This window comes from Pezoporus flaviventris, unplaced genomic scaffold, assembly GCF_033815535.1.
Source record: "Pezoporus flaviventris isolate CSIRO_AGI_PZ_B2104156 unplaced genomic scaffold, CSIRO_AGI_Pfla_v1 ptg000041l, whole genome shotgun sequence".
Lineage (NCBI taxonomy): Eukaryota > Metazoa > Chordata > Aves > Psittaciformes > Psittacidae > Pezoporus > Pezoporus flaviventris.
Window position 1 is genome coordinate 1,825,666 of NW_026892589.1, and position 14,251 is coordinate 1,839,916.

The 14,251-nt window shown below is 58.4% G+C and overlaps 1 protein-coding gene across 3 annotated transcripts in view; it reads left to right on the forward strand.

The window, feature by feature from the left end:
* Positions 1 to 14,251, forward strand: part of KSR2 (kinase suppressor of ras 2) — an 82,743-nt gene that overhangs the window by 1,020 nt on the left and 67,472 nt on the right. For all 3 annotated transcript variants that reach the window (XM_061465769.1, XM_061465770.1, XM_061465771.1), the window contains exons 2-3: positions 6,068 to 6,208; positions 7,091 to 7,241. In XM_061465769.1, coding sequence (XP_061321753.1) covers positions 6,068 to 6,208; positions 7,091 to 7,241 — 292 coding nt within the window. The remainder of the gene's footprint in view (positions 1 to 6,067; positions 6,209 to 7,090; positions 7,242 to 14,251) is intronic.

The following is a 14,251-nucleotide window of genomic DNA, read 5'->3' on the forward strand; positions in this document are numbered from 1 at the left end:
GGGCAATACACAACTAAGCAAAAGCTGCCAAGTGGGGCCCTGTCTGTTAGGAAGACGTAGGAAGACATTCCCCTTTGGAGCATGCCAGGCCCCAGCTGGGGATGGATTTGGGGGTTCATTAGGAGGTTGTTGGGCTGGGATGGATGGGATGGTGTGGGCAGGTTGGGATGCTTGGAGACAGAGTGTGGCCATGAGGGTGCTGTGACCCCGTCCATGGGGCTGTGCCAGTGTGGAGCTGGGCTGTGGGTGGAAGGATTTCAGAGCCTGGCCCTGCTCAGGCCTTTGGGATGGTGCTGGAAACACCAACATGGTGGCAAAGTGGTTCCAGGGCTCGGGTGCACAGGACCCTGCCCTGCAGCTGCTCTTCCGGGTGCCTTTTGGCTCTGGACCATGTCCCAAGTGTCCAAAGGCTCCCAAAGGTCCCAAAGTGCTGTGGGATTGAGCTGGGCATTCCCATGTGGCTGCTGTGCCCCTCGTGGGGGCACCCTGGGGTTGGGAGGCAGCTCCCGCTCTTCATCCCTGGCACTGACTTGTGCTGCGCTCCCACACTGATCCTGCTGTCACCTCTCCTTGATCCAGATCCCTGTCCCATCCCAGCTCTCCATGTGAAGGGCTGGTGGTCCATGTGTGGCCCTGGAGCAACTTCAGAGGAGGGACAGGGCTGTGGGGATGGAGCAGCAGCAGTTTTGGGGGGTGTGTGTGACTTTGTGGGGAGCAGACAGGCCCCAAACCCAGCCGGAAGAGCTGATGTGGGGAGGTGCAGGGCTACAGAAGTTTATCCCATGTGGGGTTGATCTCACATGGAGTTTATCCCACGTGGAGCGACGGCCTCGTTAGGGTCAGGATGGTGATGAGTTATTGCCTCTGGGTCTGAGGGATGCTCAGGAGTGTGGTGAAGCATCCTGGTGGATGTCCCTTCCCAGCCTCCAGCATCCTGGTGTCACTGGGGCAGCTCAGCCTGGCAGGTTCATAGCTGGCTGGGGGGATTCCACCCCATGAATCCCTTGTGCTCACAGGGAAGCATCTCTCCAGCCCTATGGATTGTGCTGCTCCTGCTGTGGGGAGCCCAAGCATCCCATTCCCTAAAACACCCCCAAAACCACGTTGCCTGCTGCATGTCTCATCTACGGGCATCCTAGTTGATGCTCATCCGGGTCTTTCAGCACAGGGTGATTCCCAGGGTGAATCTGGGGCCAGATTCCCGATGCCGACACATTGGTGTGGGACTGGATCCCGCTGGTGTTGTCCTGGGGTGCTGCCAGCATAAGTAGGAGCTGAGCTTGGCCCCGAGTCCTGCTGCCACCAGTGTGTCCCAAGGACGTGATGCAGAGATCCGCTCGGCACCTCTTCCCTTCCCATCTGGCAGCAGCAGAGCGGGGCCAGGCACCAGCATGGCCAAGGGGATGGCGGCCAGGACACGAGCTTGTTATAACATGAGTGAATCCATGGTTTTTGGTTAATCCTTGGATGCTAAAGCCTGACTGTGATGAATTAATAGTGGTGTTTTCCTGTTTTTCTTCTTTAAACCACCCTAAGCTGCAAGCGAGTTCCCATCCTTTGTGTGTTGTGGTTGTGCGGGGAGCTGGATACAGCATCCTGTGGTGCAGCATCCTTACTTTGGGATGGGTACCACTGCATCCTGTGGTGCAACATCCTTCCTTGGATGGGTATCACTGCATCCGTGGTGCAGCATCCTTACTTTGGGATGGGTATCACTGCATCCCGTGGTGCAGCATGCTTCCTTTGGGATGGGTACCTCTGCATCCCATGGTGCAGCATTCTTCCATTGGGATGGGTACCTCTGCATCCCATGGTGCAGCATGCTTCCTTTGGGATGGGTACCTCTGCATCCCATGGTGCAGCATGCTTCCTTTGGGATGGGTACCACTGAATCCTGTGGTGCAGCATCCTTGCTTTGGGATGGGTATCGCTGCATCCCGTGGTGCAGCATGCTTCCTTTGGCATGGGTACCACTGCATCCCATGGTGCAGCATGCTTCCTTTGGGGTAGGTACCACTGCATCCTGTGGTGCAGCATCCTCGCTTTGGGATGGGTAACACTGGCTGCAGCCGGGATTCAGAGGCACTTCTCAGGGCTGGAATGATTTGGGGTCTTGGTTGTAGCTTGGGATGGGCTCAAGTCAAGGCAGCGGCTGCGATCAAACACCAGCTACCACCACTTGGGATGTTTGTGCTGTTCTTTGTGTTACCCCCATCCCATTTAAAAGTATGGAACAGGACTCCAAGGGTAACCTCAGGATCAGTGGTTCCCCCGCTGCCTGCTGGGAAGGGGGAACCATCCTGGGATCCTTTTGGCTTCTGCTTGAACGTGTGGGTGAGGATGGGAAGAGGCACCTGGGGAAGAGCCATAGGAGGTGCTGCCTCAGCACTGGGGTTTTCCCTGCCTGAGTGTGTGGAATCTCTGGTACCTGACAGCATGGGTGAGCACAGCAGGTTTCTGCCTGGGCTGTATCCTCCTGGAGAGCCTGGCACTTCAGGATGCTGGGCTGAGCCATCTTGGCCCCTGTACTCCAGAGAGAGCCCCAGGGACCGTTCAGCAGTGCTTGAAACAAATGATGTGCGGAGCCAGAGATGGCGTGAGAGCCCTGAGAGGGAAAACAGAACCGTGGCCAGGAATTCCCCAGCCCCGGCTGCTCCAGGTGTCTGTGGAATAATTAGCCCCTTGGTAGGAGTCGGGGACAAGTCACCCTGGTGTGGCTGTGGAAAAGCTGGGAACAACAGGAGGTGCAGAGCATGAGGGCATCTGACACAGGCATGAGCTGATCCCACCATAGAATCCCAGCCTGGTTTGGGTTGGAAGGGACCTTAAAGCTCCTCCAGCTCCAACTCCAACCCCTTCCACTAGAGCAGCTTGCTCCGAGCCCCTGTGTCCAACCTGGCCTTGAACACTGCCAGGGATGGGGCAGCCACAGCTTCTCTGGGCACCCTGTGCCAGCACCTCAGCACCCTCACAGGGAAGAGCTTCTGCCTCAGAGCTCAGCTCAGTCTCCCCTCTGGGAGGTTAAAGCCATTCCCCTTGGCCTGTCCCTACACCCCTTGTCCCAAGCCCCTCTCCAGCTTTCCTGCAGCCCCTTCAGGCACTGGAGCTGCTCTCAGGTCTCCCCTTCAGGAGCCTTCTCTTCTCCAGGCTGCCCCAGCCCAGCTCTCTCAGCCTGGCTCCAGAGCAGAGCTGCTCCAGCCCTCGCAGCATCCCCATGGCCTCCTCTGCACTCGCTCCAACAGCTCCACGTCCCTCTTGTGCTGCTGCCCCAGAGCTGCAGGGGGGCTCTCACGGCGCTGGGGTCCCCCCATGGCTCCCGGTTGCTCATTCCCAGGTTAATCCTCCCCTCGTGCTCCCGCAGGTGGATTTTCCGCTGCCTCTCCCCGGTCTCCAGGCTCGGAGCCGTCTCCATCCCGGCTGACGTCAGGCGGGTGCTGGGTGCCGGGGGTGCAGCACCCGCTGCTCCTTGGAGACCGCCTGTTTGCTCCCGTGCCCGCTGCTTGGTGCCGCTCTGGGTGCTGGGAGCGGGGGGAAATCCTGCCCGGGGTGATGGGAATAGGCTGGAATTCCCCGTTGGGTTTGCATGGGGACACTGGGGGCTCCAGCCCCTCGCCTCGCTGGGGTCACCCAAGGATGCAGGGGAGGACATGGAGTGGGGAAACCCGTCCTCTGCCTGCACCCATCGCCATGGGGCAGCAGGGCCCTGATGGGCTCTTGTTCTATATCCGGAGGTCTCTGCCTCAGGGAGGAGACGGGGAGCCCCTCAGCGTGGCCAAGGGGAAAGGGCTGCTGGTGTTTTGCCCTCTTCTGATAGAGCATTGCACCCTCAAACCGAGCCCCAGCTCCAGAGGAAGGAATATTGCCCCCCCCCCAGCATCATTCCCAGTTGGACCAGCAGCGCATCCCCCAGACAGCATCGTCATCTGTGCTGTTTGGACTCCAACCCCTCTGCTTGCCCCCCCCCCCCAGCCCCAGCCCCCCAGGATATCCCCCTGCCCTTTTCCATATGGATGAAGTGAGGCAGGGAGCGGCTTGTGGGGAACACAGAGCAGGACCTGGCCTTTACAGCAGGGCCACGTTTAGCACATTGACCCGACCTCCATCCCATGCAGGGTGAGAGCAACACCCGAGCCATGGGATGGGGCTGTCCCCATGGCACGGGGCCATCTCCATCACTTCCCCTTCCAGCCCCGTTGATGGAGCTTTTGCCTAAACAAGAAGTGCTTTTGGACTTATAGGGGCTGCTTCTCTCTCCCCATGGACCAAAGCATCAGCCTGGACATCACATCTGTGTCCTTGTTTGCCCTAACAATGCCCCCCCCGTCTCTCAAGGGCTGGGGGGAGTGAACCTCCCCACCCGGAGCTGCGAATTAAAGCACCTCCACTTCCCACCCCTCCTTTCCCTGTTCCTGTTATGTCTCTGTATGTGGTGGGGGGGCTACCTGGTCCCCAGCTCTGTCCCAGGACCCTTTTAGCACTAAAGAGGCTGCCGTGGCTCCGGCATCACCTTTGCTTCCCCCTGGGCTCTCAGCTTGTGGTGGGGACTGGAGGAGCTGGTGGACAATGGACGTGGAGCAGCTTTAAGCTCCCTTCCAACCCAAACCAGGCTGGGACTCAAGGTGCCTGCTGCTGCTTCCTCTCTGAGGCCTGGGGTTTAGGATGCGTGGTTGGGGCTGACCCTGAATCCCTTGGATGCTCTGCGTCAGGAGATTGATTTTCCTTAAGCAACTGGAGCTGGCAGCTGGTCAGGGTGCTGCTGGTGCTGCCCAGCCCCATGGGGCTCCCTGGGCATCCCCTTGGCTCTGTTTTGGGTGTTAATTGTCAGTATTTAAGCTCTACGGCTGTTATCCAGGTTGGGGCTTGGGACAAGTTGCATGGTTGGGTGTCTGGCTGGTGGTGGTGATGCTGGTGATGATGCTGGTGATGCTGGTGGTGATGCTGTCAGTGGTGATGCTGGTGGTGATGCTGGTGGGACACTTTGGTGGCTGCTCACTGTTTTCAAGTGGATGGGCACGAGCAGCCTCTTCTGTTTTCCCCCAAGCAGTGCAGTGGGGCTGGTTTTACTTGTTACGCATGTCTATGGGTGCATCCAGCTCACCCCAACCACCATGGGTGCGTGCAGGGGGCTGATTTCCCCCCCTTCTCTGCTCACATGCATCTCATCGCACCAAGCCTCATGCCCATCACTGGTGGTACCTTTGTGCGGTACCACCAAGGGCAGCAATGGGGATGCTCCCCCTAACGCTTCCATGGGGTTTCTCCCTTTGTCTATTCCAAACCATCGCATACTTTGCTCATCTGTTTTGGGGCTGGGCAGGGGCACAGCACCATCTAGTGCTGCTGCGGGCAGGGAATCACCCGGCTGGAAATCCAGGAGGAGGAAATCCCAACAGGATTCCAAGCCCGGCTCTGCTCTGTATCCCTAGGGATGGAGCCCAGTTGCTCCGTGTCAGGCTGTGGTTGCCAGTGCAGCATCTTTGGCCTCACTGTGCTGGTGGGGATGGTTGGAGGAGGGATGGGACCATTGCCAAGCACAAGGGGATTGAGGGTGATGAGGACGGTGGAGGAAGAAGGGCTGGGGCAGGTGTGGGGGGAATAAGAAGCAAAACACCTATATCCCAGCCTTGGGACTGTGTGTGCTCCCAAGGAGGGATGCTTGGGGGTCCCTTTGCATGGAGCCTGGGTGTATGTGAGGGGAGTGTGTCCCTTGGGTGCTGGGAGGGGTGGTATTTGCATCTGTGTCCCCTGTCCTCTCTGCTTTTGGGTGGGGGGTGTGGGGTGAAGGATGTGCATCCCCCAAGCAGCACCACAGCATTGGAGCACCCTGGGCTGGGGATAACGGGGCTGAGAAAGGGCTTTCTGGGGAGGGAAATGCTCCTTTTGGACACTCAGATGGATGCTAAAGGAGGCCTTGACTTCGCAGCAGGTAACAGGGGGTGTTTGAGGGCTGGATGGGCTGCGAGTGCCCCAGGAATGGGGCAGAGCCTGCGCTCACCCTCCTGCATCCCCATCCCGCTGCGGGAGCCATGGCAGGGGGGTCCCATGGGGCTTCCACCCTCTCTTCCAGAGCAAGCTGGTCAAGTACTTCAGCCGGCAGCTGTCCTGCAAGAGGAAGGTGGCCCTGCAGGAGCGCAATGCCAAGCTGGAGGGCTTCCCCCAGCTCCTGCACTGGTTCCGCATCGTCGACATGCGCAAGGAGGTGATGGAGGTGAGGGCCCTGCTGCGGCCGTGGGTACCGGGCACCTCCGGGGTGCTTCATCCAGGGAGTTGTGGGGTCCTTGAGCAGAAGGGGGGAGCTTTTTCCATGATAGAGCCTGGTTTGAAGCCTTGTGCTTGGGCCTTGGTGCAGGCTGGGGCACCGGGATGGAGGAAGGAGATGGTTTCACTGCATGGAAGATGCTGCAGGTCCATGGTGGGATGCGCCTCTAGGGCCCCCCCACAGCTCTCCTCCAGTGAGGGCACCCCATTGGTGTTCCCACCGAAGGACATGGGTGCCAGGGGGACATTGTGGGTGCTGCTTCACCTTCTCAGTGGGGGCCTCCCATGTCCCTGTCACAGTGTAGTGATGGCATGGGCAGGTCACAGCTTCCTGCTGCTGCATCTGGGGCTCATGCAGGTGATGGGGGCAGCAAGGGGGTGGCACCCAGAGGTGATCCCATAGCAGCCTGGGGACAGGTCTGCACAGTGTCCCCGCATGTCCTGGTGTTGAGCTGGGTCTGGATGTGCCTGAGGCCGTGCAAAAGCTGAGGATCAAATGGTGCCCTTTGGGCTTTAGAATTACAGAATCCCTGCCTGCTTTGGGTTGGAAGGGACCTTGGACCTTAAAGCTCATCCAGTTCCAACCCCTGCCATGGGCAGGGACACCTCCCACTGGAGCAGGTTGTGTCCAGCCTGGCCTTGAGCACTGCCACGGATGGGGTATTCACAAGTTCCTTGGGTTTTCCTGTAGATTGAGATGGAAAACGAATGGTTTTGGGTCTGGGACCTAAATGGGGTTTCTCCTCTGCATGCCCTGATGTGCTGGGTTAGGGGATGCTCCAGGGGGGTTCATTCCTCCTTCCTCACCCCTGCCCCTGTTCCTCCCTGTCAGGAGATCACCCCGGGGCAGCTGAGCCTGGAGGAGCTGCTGGACATGACCGACGACCAGGTCTGTGCCACCGTGGAGAAGTTTGGGGCCAACAGTGAGGAATGCGCCCGCCTGAACGCTTCCCTCTCCTGCCTCCGCAGCGTCCACAAGTCCGGTGAGTCCGGCACCCCGGTACCCACAGCGGGTCCCCTGGAGCTGCCCCCCTCCCCGGTGCACTGGCGCTGCGGGGAGCGTGGCTGCAGTGCATTGGAGGTGTTTGCAGGGTCTTCTCCATGGATGCAGAGCTCCTGCATCCCTGGGGGATGGCCGGGTACCACTGCCACAGGGGACATCGTCGCTCGGTGCATCCCTGTGGCTTGGGGATGTCTCGCCTCTCTAGGCATGAGATCATAGAGTCATGGTTTGGGTTGGAAGGGACCTTAAAGCTCCTCCAGCTCCAACTCCAACCCCTTCCACTAGAGCAGCTTGCTCCAAGCCCCTGTGTCCAACCTGCCCTTGAACACTGCCAGGGATGGGGCAGCCACAGCTTCTCTGGGCACCCTGTGCCAGCGCCTCAGCACCCTCACAGGGAAGAGCTTCTGCCTCAGAGCTCATCTCAATGGGTCACTTCTCTGCAGGGAGGTTCTGCCCCCCAGTGTTCCTTATGGGGTCCCCGTGACCCCTGTTCCTTGCAGGAAGGAGCACAGCCGGTGCCGTGGGTACCGCGGGGGTGTTGATGGCGCCGGGGGGTGCTGGTGGTGCGGGGGGTGCTGTGTGTGCGGGCTCCGTGTCCCCGGGCGGTGGCAGCAGAGCTCTGCGCTGGGGATGCTGCTGCAGCGCTACCGGATGCTGTGGATGCTCCCGCTGGAGCAGCGGCCGCGGGTCCGTGGGCAAGGGGCGAGCGGAGCCTGTGCAGGGCCTGCGCCTTGTCCCGTCCCAGCTGGGCCAAGGGGTCCCTTCCCTGGGTGGCTGTCGAGAGGTTGGGGTGAGCTGGGGGCTCCTCTTTACCTGTGATCCCAAGGAGAGGCCCAGCCTCACCCCCCCGTGTGTGATGGGGACCAGATCCTGCTGGCATCATGCTCATCCCTGCTGCTGATCCCCTGCTTTGGTGCTTGCCTGCGGGAGCGCTGCCAGCACAGGGTGCACATGGAAGGTAGCATATGGGTACGTGGGGAATGGGCATTCCCTTCTGGAGCAGATGGGGGCATGGTGAACCCCAGTTCCCAGTCTAACCCCCCCTATTGTCCTCTTACCAAGAGCTCCCCTCCTGCTCCTGGCTGGGACGATGGCCTTGGGCTGGTTTCGCTGTGGTCCCTGTGGTCTGGCAGCGAGTCTGGCCATGACCCTTCTGTGGGATGACCCCAGTCCTGGGGGTGTGGGGGCCTCAGACCCCTCTGCCTGGCTCCTGTCCCCTTGCAATGGATGCGGCTGCATCCCAGGGGCTGGGGGATGGAGGATGAGCCATGCTGGGATGCGCAGGTTCAGAGCAGCCCCTGGTGATGCGATGTGGATGCAATGAGGGGCAGCTCTTGGGGACCAGCAGCGTCTTCCCCGTTACCACTGGCACAACACGGCCCAGGTCCTGCCCAGGAGGGGACTTGGCCACATCCACCCATTGTGGTTCCTGCAGCTCCTCCGGGCATCCTCATGGCACGGTGTGGCACAATGGCAGCGCCAGCCTGCGCAGGGGGTGGTGGCAGAGGGTCCCTGTGCCGGAGCAGCGATGGCTGAACCCAGCCTGACATTTCCCATGGAGCACGAGTGCCTCCATGCTCCTTAACTCCTAAATCCAGCTCCCAGCTGTGCTCTGCCCTCCTTCCCTTTGGCATTTTCACTAAGTCTCTCTGCTATTTGAGGAAGGCCATCAGCGCTCCCTCAGCCTGCTCTTTGTTTAAACACCTTTGACTTCTAAAGACCATCGCAAACAAATCCTGCTTTGCTCTCTGTGCTGCCTGCATCCCCCTTCCTGCCCCTCCGCTTGCTCAGCCATGGGAATTCCCCCCCTGTGCTTTGGAAAACCCACGTGAGCCTTTGGAGCAGCTGCAGTGGAGATGCTGAAGCATCTTCTGCTCCTCTGGCGGCTTCAGAGCTGGGGGTACCACAGGGCTGCGGGATGCTTGCTGCTCCATTGGTGTTTTAATGGGGCAAGTAATGGGGCTGCTAGCCCCCATGGTGGGACGTGGCTTGGTGGCCCATTGGGTCCCTGCAGGAGGGAGCTTGCTGCTATCCAGGCAAAACGCCTCCCCCAGCGCTCCATTTAACTCCATCCATCACCGTGCTGTGGGCTGGGATGTGTGGGGAGGGCTCGTTTGGTCCCTCTGGCACTGCAGGGATGCTGCGGTGTCTGTTCCTGCTCTGCAGTGGTCCATGGGGTTTCCAGCTGATGGGGGTCCTGCTGGGGACAGGGAAGGGACCGGCAGGTGGGATGCAGGAGCTTCAGGGGACCAAACCTCTGTGACATTCCGGAGGGTTTGGGTGCAGAAAGCTCCATCCCGGTTGCCAGATGGTCTCCTTGTATCCCACTTGGCACCGCTGCGTGGTCCCTGTCTCTGCGCTGGTGTTTCCCTGCCTGGCAGAGCCTTTGTGTGGTCAAATGGCCCCATCTCAGCAGTCCCCCTGCTTTTTGTCATGTGGAAGAGAGGGAGCACAGCCCCTGCCCTGCTTCTGAGGGTGGTGGTCCCCCTGCCTGGCTGAGGGTGAGGTTGGGTGGTGGGATCAGATCACCCCATCCATGATGGGGCTGAGGCAGCACGGTCCAGGCATGGACCATGGACCGTGCTGCAGGGATAAGGAATGGGCAGGACAGCTGTAGTGCGTTTGCCATGTCCCTGTGCTGCAGGAACCAAGCAGGGATGGGGTGCAGCTCTGCAGTATGGGGTGTACTAAAGCAACAATGTGCTCCTCGCGTCCTTCCATCCACTGTGTTTCAGCTCCACATCTCACAGCCCCTCCGTAAGCTGTCACACTCTGTGATGGACGTGGGTTTTTACCTGCCTCCTATCTCCTTGTGAAGCAAGGACAGTCCTAGTCTGAAAGGATAATTAATGAACAACTTGCTGCCTCTTTAAGCCATTGTGTAATTCCTTTGCAAGTGCAGTAGTGGTCAATGTCTAGAAGCCAAGATGAGCATTAATAAAGCAGGAATGAGGTACAGGATTAACCTGTTCCATCAATCTCTATTTATTGAGTCATTAATTAGAGGCATCTGATTTCCCAGGGCCAGTTCTGCCTGGGGGTGGTCTGGGATGAAGCAGGGATGAAGCAGGATGCTGCTTCATTGCTTAAATGGGAGGAATTTTGATGGCTTGAATGATCCCCTTCCCCAAGCATCCTGGGGGCAACTCCAGCATCGGGAAAAGCCCTGGAGCACCCTTATAAACCAAAGCCGTGTTGTGCTTCTCAAACCCAGTGGCAGCCCCACATTAAAGCCCTGCTTTCTTGTGCTAACAAGTCCATACTGGGTTCTTCTGGCTGTGAAACCTTCCCCTTGGCAGGAGGATCTCGGCAGCCAAAGCATTGGTTTGGAGCTGGGAGAGGGATTAACTGAATGTTAACTTGGAGCAGAGCGGGGCTGCTGTGGATGGAGGAGCTGATGGGCTGTGAGGAAGAGCCGTGCGGGAGGACGGGCGCTGTCCCACAGGGAGCAGTGATCCAGAGTGGAACATCCATGACTTGTTCTGGCCCTGGGAGGGCTGCAGGGAGCTGGGGATGCTGCAGGGTGAGGCAAGGCCATGAGCAGCTGCTATGGGGGATGTAAAGGTCCTGCCTGGTGTCTCCGTGTCCCTGTGTCTGCGGAGTGTGATGGAACAAACCTCCTCTGTATCATACAATAGAGCCTCAGCACCCTCACAGGGAAGAGCTTCTGCCTCAGAGCTCAGCTCAGTCTCCCCTCTGGCAGGTTAAAGCCATTCCCCTTGGCCTGTCCCTACATCCCTTGTCCCAAGCCCCTCTCCAGCTTTCCTGCAGCCCCTTCAGGCACTGGAGCTGCTCTCAGGTCTCCCCTTCAGGAGCCTTCTCTTCTCCAGGCTGCCCCAGCCCAGCTCTCTCAGCCTGGCTCCAGAGCAGAGCTGCTCCAGCCCCCGCAGCAGCTCCATGGCCTCCTCTGCACTCGCTCCAGCAGACCCATGTGTGTTGGGGCACCCAAAATATCACCAGAAAAGTCATTTTCCTCCTGTTCCACAAGAAAAAGCTGCAACTTTTGCTTCCATTTCCTAAAGCAAAAAAATGCTGGGAATAATTTACTGCCCTTTAGGGAGCCGGTGGCTGTAGGGATCCGTACCCAAAGCAGCTTTTCACCCTGACTGCTCCCTGCGAGATGCTGCAGCCACTCTCTCTCCTCCGCTATAGCCAGCATCCAGATGAGCAAATGGAGATGTGCACAGAACCAGGGCAAGATCCTGGCTTGCTTTGCAGTGAGGGAAGCTCTTCCCTGTGAGGGTGCTGAGGCGCTGGCACAGGGTGCCCAGAGAAGCTGTGGCTGCCCCATCCCTGGCAGTGTTCAAGGGCAGGTTGGACACAGGGGCTTGGAGCAAGCTGCTCCAGTGGAAGGGGTCCCTGCCCGTGGCAGGGGTTGGAGCTGGAGGAGCTTTAAGCTCCCTTCCAACCCAAACCCAGGCTGGATTCTGGGATCTTCCATCTCTCTGCAGCTCTCTCTTTGCTGCATCCCAGCACCGTTTGCTCTCTCCTCCTCCTCCCAGGAGTTTGTTTCCTTGTTGACATTAATGGAGTGGTTCAGCGAAAGCTTCTTCCCTGGTGAAGCGCAGTGGGGTGGAGGAGGCTGGGCTGAGCACGGAGGCAGCAGCAGCATCACAGACATAAGTAAAGCCAGATCTGGCCCCGACGAGCATCTCCCTTTGTGCCGGTGTCCGGGACTCAGTGGCCCATGGGGTTGGAGGGATGGTGGGCGGCTGTGGCTGATGCTCGTTTCGATATGCCCTCCATATTCCCTCTCCATACAAAACCAACAGGCTTTTAGGAGTGAACAGCACCGTTGAGGCAAGCAGGGCTTGGGGAAAACTGGGTAAAGGGGACTTTGATGCTGTGTGAGCTCTTCCCTTGCTTTTCCAGCTGGGAATCTGCTCTGGCAGAGCAGCGAGGCCTGGGGGAGCCCTGGCAGGGAGTGACATCCTAAAGCATGTAACAGGCTTTGCAGAAAGAAGAGCTTTCTCTTGTTGTATTTTCCCTTTCAAGTGCGTTCTCAGTTTAAGCTTATCCCATCAAGCGGATGCCTGTTACCTGCAGCGTTCCTGGAAGCATCCGTGTGTGGAAAATGCATCTCCCAGCTTCTCCTGGGTATTTTTAACCCTTGCAATGAGTTGCTTCTGCTCTCAAGTGCATCCATTGTGCTCTGAGCCTCAAAAGGGGCAGTGGCAATGGGGGATGTGGTGGCCACAATGCCCTGGTTGAGTTTTGGGTGGTGGGAAGCAGCCTTGGTCTCCTCCTTCATTAACTGCTGCTAATCACTGTTGGGGTGCTGCAGTGTTGAGTTATGCAAATCTATGCGTGTGGAGCAGCCAATGGGGAGCACCTTGATTTGCATACGTGCATGTTAGTGTGCGGGTTAATTAACCAGAGGGGTTGATGGTTTCCAAGAGGGTTTAATTAATGATGCCGTGTCCTTCCTTGCCTATGCACGGCTGGGGTTCCACCTATCTGTGTATGAAGCCATCAGCTGGGGTGGCCTCAAGGACTGGTGGCTCCAGTGGCCCTGGGGATGAGGAGGCAGCCTGGATGGGTGGCACTGGGTGCTGGTGCCTGCGGTGCCCCTTGTACCCTGCAAGGGTGGCCTTGCTCAGGGGGTATGGCCCCATGCAGGGCTGTGTTTGCTGGGGGTTGACAGAGAATCCCAGCCTGGTTTGGGTTGGAAGGGACCTTAAAGCTCCTCCAGCTCCAACTCCAACACCTTCCACTAGAGCAGCTTGCTCCAAGCCCCTGTGTCCAACCTGGCCTTGAACACTGCCAGGGATGGGGCAGCCACAGCTTCTCTGGGCACCCTGTGCCAGCGCCTCAGCACCCTCACAGCGAAGAGCTTCTGCCTTAGATCCAACCTGAACCTCCCCTCTTTAAGCTTGAAGTGCTCCATGTTGTCACTCGCAGTGTCCCCACTGGGCTGTGCTGGTGAGGGAGGGCTTTGGTGTGTGCCCGTGGTGGGTTTGGAGATCATCTCCAGCCAAGGCTTCCCTACAGCGGGGTTTTGTCTTTAATTAATCAAAGCAAGGTGTTAACGTCCTCTTTACGAGCCTCTCGCTGAGCCAACGGGCGTTTGCAGCAGCCAGAGATGCAGCTTCACAGCGCTCGCTTTAGTTTGTGCTCTGGGAGCGCGATCCAGGAATCCTCCTTCTCCTCCTTCTCCCGCAGAGCTGCTTTTTCAACCCATTCCCAAAGCTTTCATTCCCAATGCCCTTTTCCTCCTGAGCTTGAAAGGAAACATTCCCCTTGAAAAGGCTGCGAAAGGGCCAGGCAGCTCCTGATCAAAGACGGGATGGGGAAGGAGGCTTTTTGGATTAGAGCAATTAGGTTTGTGCCGGTGTTCCTGGCAGAGGTGATCAAAAGGTGTTGGAGAAGAGACCTTGCGTTGGGTCTATCACTTTGGTGCTCTGAGCTTGCTGCCACCAGGCCTTTGCTGGAGGGATCAGTAATTAGCTGTGGAGAGGAGCCCCACTTAATTACAGTCTCCCTCCTTGATGCAAATGGCACAACTGGGTAGCACAGGGCAGAGGTTTGCAGGAGCGAGATGGGAGCATCAGCCTGGGCAATGGGTGTCGCATCCCTACAGCTTGTTTGGGGGGTGGGGGGGTGGGAAGGGGTGACAAGTGGGGTGCTCAGAAGGTGGGCAAAGCACCTCTGTAACACTTGTAAAGGACCTGCTTGGGTTTGTATGTACATAACAGGAAGAAGCTTTCTTATAGAATCATGGAAGTGTTGGAAGGGACCTTAAAGCTCCTCCAGCTCCAATCCCTGCCACGGGCAGGGACCCCTTCCACTGGAGCAGCTTGCTCCAAGCCCCTGTGTCCAACCTGGCCTTGAACACTGCCAGGGATGGGGCAGCCACAGCTTCTCTGGGCACCCTGTGCCAGCGCCTCAGCACCCTCACAGGGAAGAGCTTCTGCCTTATATCTAACCTAAATCTGCCCTGTTTCAGTCTGAACCCATCACCCCTTGTCCTATCCCTACAGTCCCTGATGA